This window comes from Vigna unguiculata, chromosome 3 (genome assembly GCF_004118075.2).
Source record: "Vigna unguiculata cultivar IT97K-499-35 chromosome 3, ASM411807v1, whole genome shotgun sequence".
NCBI lineage: Eukaryota > Viridiplantae > Streptophyta > Magnoliopsida > Fabales > Fabaceae > Vigna > Vigna unguiculata.
In genome coordinates, this window is record NC_040281.1 from 15,135,420 (window position 1) to 15,154,851 (window position 19,432).

The window sequence follows — 19,432 nt, forward strand, 5'->3', positions numbered from 1 at the left end:
TATTCTACAAAGCATGGCCTAACATTTGGCCCAAAATAAAATCTATTATAATGCTCCAACACACATCCTCTTGTTATTGGGCCTTTGATTGGGCTTGGACCTTAAGGTGCATGTGGGCCATGGATTGGGCCTTGGGGCGGATTCATCACACAACTGCATGAATAGTGTCAAGACCATGTTAGTCTCCGACCTTAGTCGCAATGCCACTTGCTCACCACTAGTGTTACCCTTGCTTCTATCGCTCGCGGGATTTAGAGAAGAAGATAAAGAGAATTTAGGTGCAGCACAATGTTAGCGAGGCCTTCGATAGGGAGTAGCGTCGCCCTTGGCGGCTCTGGCTGGTGGAGGGGGCATGTTAAACCCTTTTCGTTGTGCTTAGAATTTAGTAAACAACCCAAAAGTTCCCCAATGAAGTATAGGAAAATCTTGGTTATCGAATCCAAGTAAATGGTGTGTGTTAAGTATAACTTGCGTAATTTAATATTGCTAACAACAACAACAACAACAACAACAAAACATGCAAATGGGGGAAAATGAAATAACTTACGAAAAAAGCATAATTAACTCAATTTAAAACAAAACTAAATATATGATGACAACTAAACATGATATGCATGAGTGCAATGCATAATGAATGAGGCTTACATGATCAGATTTGTCATGATAAAATGCTACTACAAAACCAAACAAAATAAAAATCCAGAAATTATATGACAATAGTGATTTTAGACCATGGCAACAGTGAAATTAGGTTCTAGCTTGCATTGGAGCTCCTCGTGCCTCCTTTCATCAAAGCAAAGGATGGATCAACCACTTTTTCATTAAACGGTGCGTTTTAGGAGAAGGACTTGGTCAACACTTCAATTGAATAAAGTAAGGGTTGCTTTGCAAATAAGAAAGATTAGAGTCAAGGGGTCCAAAACTTAAAATAGCAAAAACAAGGGTTTCTTGGCAAACTGATTTTATTAAAAAAGGAAGTTTAAAAAGAAAAAGATTATATGCAACAAAATACTCTTAAAATCAACCTTTTTGTCACATTTTTCTAAAAACTCTATTTTTCTCAACACTCAACAAAAATTAGTTAATTAAAGATGAAAACATATTAATTTAAAGGAAAAGAAAACCTTTAGAAAGGAAAAATAGTGAAAATTGGAGTGTTAACATGGTGCCACATATGGTCCTAGTATTGCTCCCATGACCCACATGTGATGTTGCTCCAGGATTTGGAGAAGAATAGAGAGAAAAGAGAGGGAAAAAATCTAAAAAACAAAACAAAAAGTATAAAAAAGTTAATATATGGACATGTGTTCATTATATATAGCTAACTCAACACTTTCTCAACATCGACATTGTTTATACAAATCTAACGGAAACGATCAAATTGAATCAACTTAATACATGATGGAACTTAACTGAATCAAAGACAAATATTGAGACAAAAACAAATCAAAACTTAAAATATTGAGAGCAAAACGAACGAAAACTCAAAATATTAAGAAAACCTTATTTGTGTTTTAGTCTTTCACTAATCAATCAATTAACTATTTAAATCATTAAATGTTAACTGGAGTCTAGTCCAAGTTATAGCCCATTTTGATATGCATTTAAAAACAACATTATTTGATAAGATAGAAGTTACTCAAATTAAACTTAAAATATAACCATTAATGTTTAATGTGTTATTTTATAAATAAGAAAATATATTATTCCAACAACATTAGCACAGCTTTCCAAGATATCATTTGATCTTGAAATCAATAAAGAATGTGAGTAGCATGAAATCAAAAGTAACAAAAGTTATTTTATGGGTACGGTTACACGATAAATAATTATCCAGCGGATAGGGTACGAAGGATTTATTACTCGTATCATATCCGCCATATTGACATCTATATGTATGACCGTTAGATGAAAAAAGAAAATACAAAAAAAATAATTTTAAATTAAGAAAATTTAACGGTGTTAACAGTGGCGGATCTTGACCAACATTGTTGGGGGAGCCAAAATAATACGTTCAAAATTTATACATTTAATTATTGTCACTAATATAATAAAAATGAATACATAATTTAGTATAACGATAACTAAAAAAAAATAAGATTACAAATAAATATATGGAAGACTTGAATTTGTATACCTATTTAAAAAAAAAGACTAAAAAATATTTTTTCATAATCTAATAAAAAACTGAGAGATGTAAATACCAAAAGAAAATTCGATGATAATCAAACCACACTTAAGATCCAGTTATAGAAAACACACAGTACAATATTTTTTCTTTTATGTTCATAAAATAAAAATTAATATACAAGCTCATTAAATAAATTAATATACAACTATTAAACTAATATTTCACTATCATGTGATACGAGAGAGAATTACCTTCTTCTTTATTTTTTTTGAGAATGGAAGACAACAACTTATATATGAGAGCAAAAATAGTAGATCTTTTTCTCTTAAGAAATAAAAGAAAATAGGTGAGAATGGGAGATGAGAACAATTTGTGAGAAACTCAAGTCATATAATGAACCACAGTATCCGGTTATAAAAAAACACACAATATGATACTTTTACTTCTATGTTCATAAAATAAAAATTAATATAAAAGAGAATTATTAAATAATTTATTAAACTAATATCTCACTATCAAGTAAGATGAAAGAATTACCTAATTCTTTTCCTTCTCGTGAATGAAAGAGAACAAAGAGAAATAAGAGCAAAAAAAAGGATATTTTTCTCTTCAAAAACAAAAGAAAAAATTTAAGAACAAGAAATGAAAACGATTTATAAGAAGCTCAAACCATAATGAAAAATAATAATAAAAACATCTTGATAAATCTTTGTATTCTTTATTCTTTATTCTTTATTATGTTTGATTTTATATTTTATTATTTATTAACATTAATTATTATATTTATAAAAGAAATAAAATATTTAATTTAATTATCATTAATTTATAATATATTATCTAATATTTATAATATATTATCTAATATCTATAATATAAAAAAATTTAAAATACCTAAAATTTAAAAAAAAAAATCAAATTTGGGGGGGGGGCATGGCCCCTCCCTGCTACCACAAACATCCGCCACTGGGTGTTAAATCATTTTAATTAACGTAGGGGGAAATTTTATATATCTTTTTAGTAATTACTTCATTCTTATAGATGATTTTTGAAACATTTAATTACTTGAGGACCAGTTAGAAATTTTTTCTATGTAAACTACTTGTTCTTACCAGAGTGTGGGTGGTCTTCGAGGTGATGTGGAGACACTCGATCGTTGATATGTGAATTAAATCGAAGGAAGATCTACTAGAAAAGAGCATGGGTCCTTTGAGGTGACGTGAAGAGACTAGATTGTTGATATGGGAATAAAACTAAAGAAAGATCCACCTGCAGAAGATTCTCTAACGCTCAAGTCAGTAAGAGCATAGGAAAATACTAGTATAGAAGAATATGTGAGATTTAAAGTGAGTACTCCTTGTGAATATGGGACATATTTATATGCAGGTGTGAATCGTTAAAGTAATTAATTGATGATATCATTAATTAGCAAATTATGCCTTAGTAATATGAATGATAATACTCCATTTAATTTATTATTTCTATATATGTATATCAATTATTATATTTGATGACATTCGTGACATATTATGTTCATAATTGTATTAACTATAGTGTAATATTTAATGATATAGTATAATTGTATATATTACGAGAACAATATATACATATTGCATGATATTATGATAATATTATATTTATTTAATATTATTCTCCAGCTCGGATGGAGGGAAAATACATAAGCCCCCGAGCTCGGAGCTCTATAAGATGAGTGAATGAGCTTGTAATTCTGGTTCAGTCTAGTTGGAGTGTGTATGCACGTTTTTTAATTATCCTTGGTCATGGTGTTTAACTTTGTTCATTTTTAACTGATGTGATAATTCATTTTCAAACACGCTTTTGATCATTCATTTATGGTTTGCTATTTTTTAAACAACCTCGAATTGCATTCTCCAACCTTGGTATTCAATTATATCTTTTTAAGGTTGAGTTGTCCTTGACATTGTTGGATCATTTGAGCAAAATCGATCATTTGTTTAGTAGAGCTCAGATTGATTTACTACCTCAATTGGTAGGTTTCGACAAGGCTCTCTGTTGAGCATCTTATCTATTCAAGATTCTCGTTGATGATCCATGCTTTAACATTGATAAAAATGTTTATTAGGGGACGATGATGACATTCCTGAAAATACTAAGACAACTACTTATGTGTATAAACCTACAACGGATAAAATGTTTTTTCTTCTTGATATATAATATGTTTTTCCCTTTTTGTTTTATTTCACTCACATCATCATGAGTTTCATTGGTATGCACGTGCTACTTCTTGGGAGGGATCGTATCGTTAGATGAAGCTTCCCTGATCGAGGATATACTAAGTAGGGATCATGAGGTAAAAGTCTTCCTTGATCGAGTACTTCTCAGGAAGGATCACCGCGTTAGATGAAACTTCCTTGCCTACGGATGTGCTAAGTAGGGATCATAAGGTAAAAGTCTTACTTGACTAGGTACTTCTCGGGAGGATCATCACGTTAAATGAAGCTTCCTTGCTCGGGTACTTCTCGAGATGAATCATCACGTTAGATGAAGCTTCCTTGCTTGAGGATGTGTTAAGTAGGGATCATGAGGTAAAAGTCTTCCTTAACCAGGTACTTCTTGTTGGCACAAGCAAGCTTGGTGCAAAGATTTGATAAAAGCTAAGTGAATGAAGATCACATGTGACTGATGAAGATTGATGAAGATTATGTTTCTATTGTATTAAATATGGAAATAATGTGTTAAATGTAATGGTTACATGTTATATCATGTTGGTAGGCTATAGGACATAGGTTAGATGTCTTGTTAGTCTTAATGTGTCCTTTTTAATATGTTAAAATAGGTTTTAACAAGTTAAAATGCTTGTTGTATATAATTTCTGGTATAATGCATTCAATCAGTTAAATTGTTTTTTAATCGACTGATTTCACTTAAGTCAAGTGATATCAACAGATTGTACGAAAAATTCAATCGATTGATTTCACTTAAGACCAGACTATATAAGTTATGTTTTCGAGAGCAGAGGCACGATTATAAGTTTTTGAGTGCGAAAACTTGTTATTCATCACTAGAAAACTCTTTCTCTCTCTCTCACTCACTCTCTCTTAATTACATAGATGCAAGGTGAAGATTGAAGATCTTGGTTGATATTGGAGGCATTTTAGCTTGGTGGAAGCTTGAAGAAATCGTGTATGGTTGGCTAGGGAGAGCCACCATCCGATTTTGTAGTTCTTGTGCCTCTGGTTGTTTACCTAGTGTGGTTCTAGGTTTGTGAGTGTGATTCTTGCAGGGTTGTAGTTTAGATTTTTGTATAAGTAAAAAATCTTGGTGTTTTTCTTTGTTCAAAAGTGTAATCTTGGTGTGTGATTTGTAAAACTTTTGAATATAGTGGAAACCAAGCTCAAGTTTTCCTAGTAAACTGGATGTAGCTTTGTGATTGAGTGAATAAATATTTAAACATTTGTGCCAATCTCTTCCCTTCATCTCACCCACTTTAAAATTTCAAGAAAACTAAGTAAATCACTCTTTTATGTGTTTGAATGCGTTTCTGTATAATCTAATAGTGCACACATGTTAAAAATATTGTTTGGAATAAGTCTTATGTGTAAAAGTTTGTTGTTTGAGTGAAATTTGAGAAATTTGCATTTTGTATAATTTCCCATAATTTTAGCCAATTGTTCTGAAATTTTAATCAACTGATTCATAGGATTATGAACAAATTAGTCTACTATTTTTTATTTTCGACCGATTGAAAATGTATTGTCCTGCAGCTTTTGCATTTGAATTTTGTGGTCTATTTGATTCAATCAAAAGGGGTTTTAAGCTTTCAAAAAAGTTATAAACAACCAATTCAACCCCCCTTCTTGGCTTAAATTACCACTTCATATCTAACACTTCTTATGAGTGATCAATGCGTTAGATGAAGCTTCCTTGCTCGTGTACTTCTCAGGAGGGATCATTGAGTTAGACAAAGCTTCCTTGTCGGGGTATTTCTCGGGAAGGATAATCGCGTTAGACAATGCTTCCTTGCCTAGATACTTCTCGAGAGGGATCATCACGTTAGATGAAGCTTCCTTGCTCGAGTGCTTCTTGGGAGGGATCATCACATTAGATAAAACTTTCTAGCTTGAGGATGTGCTAAGTAAGGATCATGACTTAAGAGTCTTCCTTTATCTTAGCTTAAATTATAATAACAAGTAATGACTGAAATAATATGACAATATATTTGATTGAAGCCTTGTTAAAATATTCTTAGCCAAAACCTCTTTAGGAAAGAAAGAGAGGTAAGAAGGAGTACCTAATAATGTGATACAATTGCAATTATATTAAAGCTTTAAATGTTTTGATAATTAACTTGAATACCTCATTTAGGTTATTGTATAGAGTTGGGTAATCACAAATTTTGATTTCTTCTTTCCTTATATATAGCTTCATATGAACAAACTATGTCTTTAGACTTGGCCTCAAAAGTCTCTTTATTATCCTTGTTTTGATCAGGATGATACTGCATTGCCTTAGTTCTTAGTCTCAACATTTATATTTGGTGTTGTTCTAAACCTTAAGAATTATGTGGCTAAAATATATAATTTTAAATAATGAATGTATCTTGATAAGCTAAAAGCAAACAAACACTAGATTGTTCTAGCAATAATAATCCCACATATAAATAATGATTCTATTTAACTTAATGTACCTTTGTTTGTAACATTAACGGTCTCTAGCTAACAAAGATAAAAATAAAGATAGCAAGCATATCCTCAAATCTTAGGACACAAAGAAAAGTGATGATACAATTCTATTATTAATTCATGGTCAAATATTAAAAAGTAAATATAATCATTTCAGATAATCAGTCTTGACATATTGGTGATATAAGATGTTGAAAAGTTTTTTTTGATGACATACTCTCCATGAAACATGCCTACAAGCTAGTTTCTAATCAACGTTATCAAATGAATCCAAAATCTACATTGATTTATACTCCAATTCATGATGAAATAGAATGTGGAAGCATACAAAAATAAAAATAAAAAGAGCATGAATCCTTCGAGCTGACATGGAAAGATTGCATTGTTGATATGTGTTAGGTTTATAGAGGGGGTTTCACGAGGGAGAACAAACACCAATGAGACCTGAGCCCAACTATATAAGGCATTGACATCACTCTCAACCCAAAACCTTAAGACAATGGGTTTATGGATCTTTATCCTTATATAATGTTATACTTTCTCATTTCTAGCCAATGTGAGATTTACACTCACACTTAGATTTCTAACAATATGTGAATAAAATCGGAGGAATATCTACTTACAAAATTCTCTTCAACGCTCAAGTAAATAAAAACATAAGAAATTGAGTATAAAGGGATATATGAGATTGAAAGTGACTACTAAATTTGAATATGTCATATTTATATGTTGGTGTGAATCGTTAAAGCAATTAATCAATAATATACTTAACAAATTATGTCTTAGAAACATCGACGAATTATACTTTATCTAATTTGTTACTTCTATATATGTATATGAATTATTATAGTGTAATATTTTATAATATATATATATATATATTATATTATATTATAATATATTATATTATAGTATATATTTATTTAATATTACTCTCATGGATGGGAATCAGACTATTTACTTATAAAATAGATATAGAGTTTATAAACCCTAAAATATACATAAACAAAAATAAATAAATAAAATAATTATGAATACGTAAGTCCTTAAGTTAGAACTAGAACACTCTAAATTTCTTACTAGCATAACCCTAGACCAGATCATTTTTAAATCCTTTTCAATTGGATATTGAAGACTTTTTCTTCATTCTCATTAAGCTAATTGAAGATTTTTAAATAATTTACAAATCAGGTTACTACTTTGATTATTTAGTACTTCTTTAAAATATTTAAATATAAGATAACAAATCCTTTTTATTCCTTAAAGAGTATAAAATTGTTAAGTAAATTAATAAAGAGTCTCTCAAAGACACCTATCAACCACTCCAGTAAGAAAACAAAAACAAAATTATATTATTTTTAAATGATAATATTAACTTACGTTAAAAATTAAAGTGATAGATATGGTTAGTTTATAGACTTATTTAATGTTTTAAAAGCTTATTTTGAAATATTATAGTTTAAAATATTAGTTACAGAGAAAAATAGTTTCATTACTTTGGTTTTGAACGTGCCAATGAATGAGATTGAAAAAAAAATGTATGATATTTGTAACGTTTTTCTATATTTGAAGATGTTAAATTAAAGATAGTAACTTTTTTGAAACTAAATTTCAAACAAAACTAAAAATAGTTAAAATTAAAACAATAAAACTATCACTACTAAAAAAACTCATATTTCATGCCAATTTTGTTTTGAAATTTTTTTGGTAGGAAATACTTATGTGAAAAAAATTGCAAGAAATTACTACCAATTTTCTTGCAAAATATTTTGTATTAAACACTTTTCGCAACAAATTTTATAGGAAATACTTGCAAATTTTATAAATTTGTAGGAAATGATTACCCACGAAAGAATTACCTGTCAATTAAAATTCTTAGAAAAAATGGCAGAAAAAAAATCTTTTCTTGAACAAATTTGCAAGAAAAATCCCAAATAATATGAGAATTTCTAATAGTGTATAACAAATAAAAATATAAAATTAAAATGATTAAGAATTAGGAGAGTAAATTTATACAAACAAAATATTATAGGTTTTGTAAAATATAAATACCAAAATCTCAATTAAACCTTTATTTATTTATACATGCAATTTTATATAATCGAAGATGTTAATAAATGTAAAATTAAAGATAGTAACTTTTTTGAAACTAAAATTCAAACAAAATTATAAATACTTGAAATAAAAATAATAAAACTGTATAACAAATAAAATTCTAAAATTAAAATGATTAAAATTAAGAGAGTAAATTTATACAAACAAAAGTTTAGAGATTTTGTAAAATATAAATACCAAAATCTGCCTTAAACCTTTATTTATTTATAAATTTATAAATGCAATTTTACTTCTGCAATTTGGGTGGAATTGCAAGAGCCTGTGTCGTCTCCAAACAAGCATGGCGAAAAAGGCAAAAGGGTCTCACTCAACTTCTTCGGCCTCTGCCTCTTCCGCTTCTGGGTAACCATTTTTCTTTTCCCTATCTCAATCTCCACTTCTTCCTCTGTTCTTCTCACTGTTTTACGGTTCCATTCACTTTTTTTTGCCAACCCCAGAAGAAGGAACAGTCAAGTATCAGGATAAAGTTTTTACTTTTGTATTTTATTTGAATAAAATTTCATCTACATGTGGTTTCTCTCATTTGGGTCAATGTGTTTATCATTTCATGTTACTGTAGTCACTCGAATTTTTCTGTTACTATACTTTGCATTTTTTTTCCCTTGGCTATTCAACATGAAGTTGTTGAGGGGGGAACTTTCTGTGAAGAAAGAGACGATAAATTATAAATATTGGGTGGGATTCGGTCGTCATTTTTCATGTGTTGCATTTTGCAAGTGAAGGTGGTCGTTTGATTATGCTCTTTATTTCTTTGGTTAAAGTTTTTCATCCCTTTTAAGACTGAAATTCAGCATTTAATTGTTCGAAAGTTGAGGAAAGAAATGGTAAATAGATAGTAAACGTTGGGTGGGATTGTGTTGTTGATTTTTATGTGTCTTCAGACTTTAAACCAGAATCTGAATATGTTGAGGCCGTTGTGAAGTTGTACTGGCTCTATATGGTTACTCCTCTGGCTTCAGGTGTTGGTTTTGTAGGAAGTGGGTGGGGGCGGTTGATAATTATGTTTGTCGGAAATAGTTTCATAATTTATGTCACAATGTGTGAGCTTATGCTGTTGCTTTTTATGTAATGGCTTCGGACTTTGGACCATAATCTGAATACAATGATGGCTTCAGGTATCGTTTATTGGGAAGGGGGAATCGATAATTGCTGATAAATATGTAGTTCTGAAATTGTTCCATAGCTAAATGTTATGTTTCAATGGATTTTTCAGTAAACTAGTTTTGAGGATTAAATCAAATGAGGGAATCAAGAGATCAGTGCGGCAGACTAATTCAAGAAAGAAACCCAAAGCAAAACTAAAGAAGAACAGGCGGAAGTTTGATGCTATGAAACCGAAGAAACCTCCTACAGCTTTCTTCTACTTCTTGTACAGTTACTTTTGTTAGCTATTCTTTGTATTTCTTATTTGTTATAATTGTTTTGTGCAAAACATTAATTATCAAAACTTGGCTAGTTTCTTGTATGTATTTTCTAGATATCTGGCATTTCCATAGCTTTGTTAATATGTTTTGAGTTTCTGAAATATTAAGCTCTGTTGAAAGTTAGTGGTTCATTATTAGAGTGAGAAGAGTATGATTGTTGTTATATGCTTATCTTCTTTTGCCACTGAGTTGATCCTTTTTGCAGGTAATGTTATCTCTAAAGAAGAAGAGATTAATTCTATTTCAAGCATCTTAATGTTTTAGTGTATGCAGGATTTGCAAGTAGGATATATTAAATTTTAGAGGATTAATATTGAGGAGGGTCATTCTGTGATGTTAGCACATATGAAAATCAATTTTGAATGCATCGCCACTCCATGTTCAAGAGTTAAAAAGAGCATTCATCTTTAAACATGATTTTTGTGACATTTAAATATGGTTTTCTTGTGATACTTTCACTTACTCATGGTTTAGTTTATTATTCTATGTTCAACTTCAGTATACTACTATTTGCTTTATATATTGCACTGAACTTTGCACAGTGACCATATTTAACAACCAACTGCTTCTTTCTTATATGGAAACTCCTATCTTCAACACTATTATGTTTATTGGAAGTTCTGTTTCATTCTTAAGGGAGGATTTTCGTAAAGAATTTCAAGAGAAGAATCCAGATGTAAAGTCAATGCGTGATGTATGTGTAGAATTCATTCTATTAGTATTTCTTCTGATTTAGTTTATATTTTTAACTCTCCACAAGCAAGATTGTTGCACAGTTGATCATTTACAAATTTTCAATTTCTTTAAGGCCAATGCTATGTAAAATTTGAGCATCTCTTTTTAAAATTTTCCTGTTGTTTAGAGGATTATTGGGAAGATTTTATACTTTGTTTAGCGGTTCTATTATTATCTTTTTCAAATTAGTATAATTTTTTTTATTCCATCCTGTGTTCATTCAGATTGGCAAGGCATGTGGAGAGAAGTGGAAAACAATGACTTATGAGGTTAGTTTTCTTTTGTAGCCTCTCCTTTTTATTGACTTGAATATTATGATTATGATGTCGGATGGCTCAACACTGAGTAAACTAAGCATGTAAAGAAGGACAACAATTTTGTTCAAATTTGAAATTAATTGTAACTACATTTGCATATTTAGGCTGATACTAGTAACAGGACTGATATATTTGCTGATAAAATTAGAGTCTAGATCCTAGTTGAAAGTCAAGGATATATTAGGTTAAAGCTTGAGTGTGTATATTCACTCAATTGACAATGATTTGTGTGTTTACGTATAAATGATGTTAGGAAAGCGAATAAAGAAGTTACAATGGGTACACCTATTGCCTACAAGCATGGTTTATTGAACCGAGATTCAAATTGTGAATTGTTTTTCAATTTTTTTGAATTTTGAATCGAATCTTATCATTAATATTAAGATACATGATAAATAAAATATGATACTTTTAAGTAAAACGTGATATGGAAAAAACATTAAAAATACTGTATATTAAAATGAAGTCAAAATGTTCAATCCATAAAACCAAAATGTAATAATAAAATGCATGATACTATTTCTTATATTTAAATCCTACATCTTAATCTTATGCTTTCATTCATTATCTTTAAGATCAATGTCACTTAGATCATCTTCCTCCTCTAAGATAACATTTTCTTGCAGCTCATCTCCATCCTCTCCCTCAACCTATCTTTGACCATCTCTTAAATTTCATTATCATTTGTTCTTATGGTAGATTTTCTCTTTTTGTCAACCTTAGTGATTAAATTTCTTAGACCTATTAAGGAAACAAACAACTTTATAAGTATCCTCTTTCTTTTCTTGCTTGGAGCTCCCTCTTCAAGAGTAAAAGATTCATGAATATTCATCCATGAAACATTGTTTGGTAGGCAAGGATCCTCCTTTTCAGTAATCCACTCATCATCGATTCAATATTAGATAGATATATAGGATCATAAGTATCACCTTTCTCCTCTCTAACCTTTTGCCTCCTTTCAAGTTGAATATTATACTTAACAAAGCCAAGAGCATTTAATCTTTGTTGCTCTAAGGAATTTCTTCTTTTAGTATGCATTTGATCAAATATGCTCCAATTTCTTTCGCATCCAGTAGCACTACAAGTGAGACTCAAAATCCTCATTGCTAGATTTTGTAATTTTTTACCAACTCCACCACAACTTTCCCACCAAAGAGTTGCAATTTCAAACAAAAACCAATCATTTATAATTGTGAAATTATGCTTTTAATTGAGTCTTTAAAAATAATTAAAAGTTATACTAGGTTGCTTCTTATCCCTAGTGTCTTTTGTCATGCTACTTCCAAACAATCCTTGGGTTTTTTTAAATCTATCAAGTTGAAATATAATCCTTGTATCTGGGGATTATTTGTCAATTTTCTCATACAAATAATATAAAACCTCACTACATGCATTGAAGTATTTGTCATAAATTTGATAAAAAAAAGAAAATAAGTATTAAAGATTATCATCAAATTGTAATCTAAGAAAATATAGTGTTATAGTTACTTAAGATAGTAAGTAGTAGAATGGAGAGGCCTATGTAATTACAATTCCAACAAGTATCAATTATCTTCCACACCATTTTATATTGAGAGTCTTAATTCTTGAAATTTGCAACTATTTGCTTTTTAGCTCTACCCATAGCTTCATAAATATATGGCAGGCCATGTTTTGAGTCTCCATTTACAAGCCTTAATACTTTCCTAAGTGGAGTTACACACTTCAAGCAATATTGGATGAATTTTCATAAATCTATCATATCATTAAACAATGTTCACCATTTGTTTACATTCATTATTACTAACATGATTACTAGTTGTCCATTCATATATAACAAGCATTGATAACAAAGCATTCTTTTATTGTGCTATACATTGTAGGGTGAGAAAAACAATTGCAAATCTTGTGATCGTAGGTCGAGCTAATTCTTTTCCTTTGGAATGCTTTATATACAAATTTAGGACTTGTGTGTCAATAAATGAAAGTTTTGACTTTTTTGGCATTTGCAATGGTATTATAAAATACTGAAAGCTGACCAATGTCTTCAAGAATTAAATCAAGGCAATGAGCTACACAAGGAGACCAAAATAATTTTGTTATCTTCTCTACCATTTCTCTCGTTGCCACAAAATTAGAAGCACCATCTCCTTCTGCAACTCATTGTTTGGATTTAATTCGTGAACACATTGGTCAACTTATAGTATTATTGCAAATGCCAAAAAAGTCACAACTTTCATTTATAGGCACACATGGGTCCTAAACTTGTACAGAAAGTATTCTGAAAAGAAGACTAGCTTGACCAACTGTCACAAGATTTGCAAGTGTTTTTCTCACCTTACAATGTATAGCACAATAAAATAATGATTGAATGGACAACTAGTAACATACTTAAAAGGAGGATCCCTGCCTACCAAACATTGTTTCATGGATGGATATACATGAATCTTTTAGTCATGAAGAGGGAGCTCCAAGCAAAGGAAGAGTGGTATTTGTTTATAAAACTTCTTGTTAAATTAAATTAATCATAAATGTTAGAATACTTATAAAGTTGTTTTCTTAATAGGTCTAAAAAATTTAACCGCTAAGGTTGACAAAAAGGGAAAATCTTCTATAACAACAAATGATAATGAAATTGAAGTGATGGTCAATGAGTTGCAAGAGAATGAAGTTGCAAGAGCATATTATATTACAGGAAGAAGATGATCTAAGTGATATTGATCTCGGAGATGATGAAAGCATAAGATTAACATGTAGGATTTAATTATAAGAAATAATATCACACACTTTATTATGTTTTGATTTTATGGATTGGACATTTTGACTTCATTCTAATATATAATATTTTTTCATATTGCTTATTTTTAAATATCATATTTTCTCTATCATGTATCTTATGATTTAGAAAAAACGAATCATGATTGATAACCATGGACTTGGGTACCTCCCTTATCTTCATACAACAAACCTTGTTTATGTATTTAAGAATGCCTTTCACAACATTCCAATGATAAGTGTGAGGTACCAACTTGTATTGACTAACAACTCTAATTACAAAAGAGAGGTTAGGCCTAAGTTTCCTGACCAATCTTCTAGAACTTTCTGGGTAAAGTAAATTACCTCCTCAATTCTCCATGATGAAAGACATTTTTAATGTCTAACTAATGGAAAGGTGGCGAATAGCAGCCATAACAAGGAGAGGAACAAATCTAGACCTTATATTTGAGTGTAGCCTTACCAATATAGCTTTAAGGAGATCAATTTTACCAGTAGACCCAACTTTAAAGGTGTAGATTCGTCGACATCCAATTGTCATTATCTTGCATGGGAGAGAGAACAACTCTCATGTGCTACTCTTTTCAAAGGTATGCATCTCATCAATCATGACTTCTCCCCATCTAGAATGGGCAATTGCTTGTGTGACATTTCTTGGAATAGTAAAAGAATATAACAAGGAAGCAAAGGAGATATATGAAGAAAACAATTGATGATAACTTTGAATTATGAATAGGGTGAGGATTATAAGCTGAATGAATACCTTTCCTAAGCACAATTGGTCAACCAAAATCATCATCATGAGGAAACATGGTAGGCGTAGTCGATGGTGAAAGACATGAATCAAATGACTCTCCTTGCAATATTGGACCTGGGTGTCTTGCATTGGTACGTAAGGAGAAAGGGTGGAGAGGACTGGGTTGGGCCAACCTATGGTGTATCTGTTGTTATGCTAATAGCAGCACGATGGTCAAAGACATGAATCAAATGACTCTCCTTGCAATATTGGACCTGGGTGTCTTGCATTGGTATGTAAGGAGAAATGGTGGAGAGGACTCAAATGGACTATTGGGTGGAGAGACTTGCTGAAGTCGAATCCATAGTTGTAGGAGGGGCAATGATAAATTAAGGAGTGGAACAGGTAAAACCTGTTCAATGGAATCAAAGACTTTCATGAAAGAAAAGGGTCTCTTCAAACAAGTAACATCTTCACATGTAGTATCGTTTAGTTCTTGGAAAATAGTACTGATACCTTTTACTAAGATGAGAATATCCAAGAAAAACACATTTAATAGCCCTTGTAGATAGTCAATTGTTACAAAACAATTTAAAATTTAGTTAATTGACTTAGAGAAATTAGGTTAAAAGGGAAATCAAGAACAAAGAGAAAAAAATCCATGTGATTAGAAGCATTTGAATCAAATCGTAGACCTTGACTATCCAAGATTGATAAATAATCCTGTTGAAACATTAGGCTTGACTGTTGGATTTTAGTCTATGATATTCTTGCAAATCTGTTGATCAAGACAGGCAAAATCAAGATTATGATTAGTATGGTGGACTTACAGAACTGTAAATCGTTGGACCATAACACATTGTAGATTTTACTTTGTACAAAATATGATATATATATATATATATATATATATATATATATATATATATTATGCACAGCAATGAAAATAATGTAAATAATTAAAACAAAACTGATCACATCATTAGCTCCACTTCGTTGTCTCTTTCAACATTTTCCATTATTCAGTCATCATCGATTTTAAGCAGATGGCGAACTGTGGGCTTCACGAACAAGAATGTATATCAGTATTGGTACATGGTCATGTGATTTGTACAGTTGGGTTGCGTGAGGCACACAAAACCCTGATTCTGCCAATGATGCTGGTGGTGGCAGACATTGCCAGAGGTCACAGAGCAGGGTTGTACCCTCCCATCATTACCCATATCTCCCTTTATATTCTCATTTGTCCCAGTTGATTTCCTTCCCAGTATTTTGTTCCTGCTTAGCATGCAATTATGAATAAATTTAACAACATCAATATTTCCTATTCTATAGTCCACCTACAGGTGTCTTTCCTCTTTCTTCCTTTTGGCATATTGCTCTAATGCAGAAGTAGAACTGTGTCCTCCACATAATTCTGAACTATTTAAGGCTGCATTAACTTAAATCAAGATAGATTATAATCTTAAATTGCCGTATTGGATACTTGATATTTAGCTCTCTGCTTCAGTTTTAGGAAAGTAATATACTTAGAATTGATCACAAGAAAGAACCTGTGAAATTATCTTCACATTGTTGTTATATAGCGGGGCCATTGCATCAGTTGAGGAATGGCTTGTTAGGTATTTTTCCAACCATCATGGTCAATTTGTGAAGGGAGGTCCTCTATGGTGGTGCCATAGGCCACAATGGCGTTTTTATATGGATGAATCTGGCCTTCTGCTGTCCCCCTTTATTAACACCAGTTAGGGTGTTGGTGGCATTGGAAATGTATCTTGTTAGGTTGAATTAGTTCTTGGTCAAATCTGACAGCATGCATTGTTTATCACTGCGATCATCCTAAAACCATGAAAATCTAAAATGGAAAAGGCAAGGGATTCTGGCTGAACCAGTTTTATATGCTGCCACCACACATTGGGGAGTCAGACTACTTAGGCATGCGAGTTAAAATAACTGTTGAGAAGAAACTTCTGCTGTGTTAACTTAATTGTTAGTTACATAATAGTCTGTGTGCGCATGACAAAGCGGAACTCAACTATTTGTTTTATGTTCCTTCTTTTATTCTTGATTTAGTGTTCTGGGTAGAAATTTGAATGGTATAGAGTGAGAGCTTCAACTTGAGAAGCACGGCCTCTTGTTTTCTTGATCATGTGACATTCTGTTGGATATTAGGTGTGGTCACTGCATTTTTTTTCTTGACTTGATAAAAATAGCCTGTTCTAACGAGTATCTTTTTTAATGTAATAGATTTGGTTTAGGATGTTATTTTATGTTCAAAAGGTTGACCACATGTACAAGGTATATGAGAGTTGCCGTGTAAAACATGCCTTGGGTCCCCTTTCTTGCAAGAATGAAAAAGTAATTACTTACACACCAATCCATTATTAACTGTGTAGTTGTTAGAAGTGGAGTTTAAGCCTTATTAAACCCCACAAAATTGACTTGTAAAGTGAGGTTTGTACTTCACTTACATAATATGAAATTGTCTTATCTTTAGTCGATGAGGGACTTCCAACAGTAGTAGATGGCTATTAGCTGCTGTTGGAAGGATGAAATAGTGGGGTTTATAAAGCCTTGGCTCTCTAACTACTACTATCTTTTGTGGTTTCATTCTGCAAAGTTCTTATTAACTTCCATGTTCATTTTGCTGGTGTCTGTTCCAAATCAATATAGAACTTGTTTTCGAAGTTTGTTTCCTGTTTGATTACTTGGCCAAATGGAGCATCGAGTTAATATATAGTTTATTCGTTTAAGTCTGAGCTAATAGAAAAAATCATTTTAGTTGTACTCGATGTTAACAACACTTGTATCTGCAGGAGAAGGTTCAATACTACGATGTAGCAACAGACAAACGTGCAGAGTTTGATAGAGCAATGGCAGAATATAACAAGAAAAGAGTAAGCAATCTGTCATTTTCTTGGGTATGAGCTGACTCTTGTTTGACCAGTTATGAATAAAGAATTAATTTTCTACTACTTGACAGGAAAGTGGAGAGTTTGATGAAACTGACGAAGAATCAGGGTCTGATGAGTAAAACAAACTTTTTTTTTCTAAAGGTTGAACCTGTATTAATTGAAACTAGTTGGACTAACAGTTGTACATTCAGTTATTGTCTCTCCTTGTTGATAATTATCATTTCTGTGTCATATGTAAAGTATATTAGTTATATTTAGATGTTTAAAATGACAATTTGGACATATATATTGAGAGATCAAATAGTGAGTAAAAATCAGAGAGAAAACTTAACTGGTGCACTTGATTCATTTGAGTGTAACACTATGTTCTTGTGTCAACCTAGTATTTAGAGATACCTTCAAAATATTAGATTCTTGAATGTTATTATGTAATGACTTTCTTGTGTTTACATGCTGGAGTGGTGTGCTTACAGAACCGTGTTAAATTAGTTTGATATAAATATCAATTTAATGTTATATGAATTTAAATTCACAACGATGTTATAGAATTATAATATATATAAACTCAATTAAGCTATATTTTATAATATGTATTTTCAAAATAAATAATATTAATATAAATCATGTTACGCAAAAAGAGTACTCCTTGAGTTAATAATTTGTATGAATATGTGTGAAAAATAAACAAATTATCAATAAAGGGTAGGACTCAATGGCTTTGTTGGGGATAAAAATGTGTGAAAAAAGGTGGAGGTGAAGAAATTTTTGTATATTTTTAAAAAAATAATCTATATGTAAAATGATAATTTTAAAAAGGTTTAATTGTGCCTTTGATTTTTATTTTGGAGTTAAAATCTCAATTTGGTATTTGAATTTTTAAAAGTCTCAATTTGGTCTCTTTTTTATTAAAAAGTCTCAAATTTATCATTTCTGTTAAGTTTGGGTAGACGGTGTTAGGTGAACAGTGATATGAAAAGGTTGACCAATGTTGGAATAATGACGAGGCAGGAAAAACAGTGATGTGGAATGGCATGGGTAATTTTAATTTTTTAAAATTAATAGGTAAGTTAAATTAGGTTTAGGGATTTGTAATTTACGTTGGAATCATTTTTTAAATATTAGAGTACTGAAAGTAGGTTTAGGGTTTTAAAATTAGAAAGGTTGGGAAAATTTGGGGATTGTGTGATTGGAAGGTTTTTTAGTGCGCTCCTCCGTTTGGTTTCCATCGTCATCACGTATTGGATTGTGTCATTCGATTGCGCATTGATTTCAATCAGTGGATCATTCTCAGGTTAGTCGCTTTCCCTTTTTGGGTTCCGTGTTTTTGTTCGGTGTTGTTTGGTGATGATGTTGCAAACTGTGCTTTTTGGAAAGCAAATGTTAGTTTTGTTGGTCAATAGTAGTGTATTATAAATATTGTGCTTATTTCATTATGGGTCTGTGTCATGGCATGTGCTCCTTTCTTTTTTCGTTGTGGTCCCCCCATTTGAAAGTGATATTGTGTGTTAATGTATTTTGTATTTTAATTTTTTTTAATGTTTGTCGGTATTTGAAAATTATATAGGTGTAGTTTGTGAATATTATAAATGGAGGACGAAAAGTTTGATAGTGTTCCATCATGGAGGGAAGTTTGTGAATGAGGGG

At 31.1% G+C, this 19,432-nt stretch overlaps 1 protein-coding gene across 1 annotated transcript; it reads left to right on the top strand.

Annotated features, from left to right (window-relative positions):
• The first annotated feature begins 9,131 nt into the window (after positions 1-9,131).
• On the top strand, positions 9,132-18,258 carry LOC114176998 (high mobility group B protein 14). The gene is made up of 6 exons (XM_028062209.1): positions 9,132-9,249; positions 10,121-10,276; positions 10,968-11,025; positions 11,291-11,335; positions 17,690-17,770; positions 17,857-18,258. The coding sequence occupies exons 1-6, from the start codon at positions 9,188-9,190 to the stop codon at positions 17,905-17,907; spliced, it is 453 nt and encodes a 150-aa protein (XP_027918010.1). The 5' UTR covers positions 9,132-9,187; the 3' UTR covers positions 17,908-18,258.
• Positions 18,259-19,432: the final 1,174 nt, after the last annotated feature.

Coding starts and splice junctions, on each gene's coding strand:
- LOC114176998 (XM_028062209.1), top strand. CDS start 9,188: ATGGCGAAAAAGGCAAAAGGGTCTCACTCAACTTCTTCGGCCTCTGCC. Junction 9,250..10,120: donor TCTGCCTCTTCCGCTTCTGG/GTAACCATTTTT, acceptor TGGATTTTTCAG/TAAACTAGTTTTGAGGATTA. Junction 10,277..10,967: donor ACAGCTTTCTTCTACTTCTT/GTACAGTTACTT, acceptor TTCATTCTTAAG/GGAGGATTTTCGTAAAGAAT.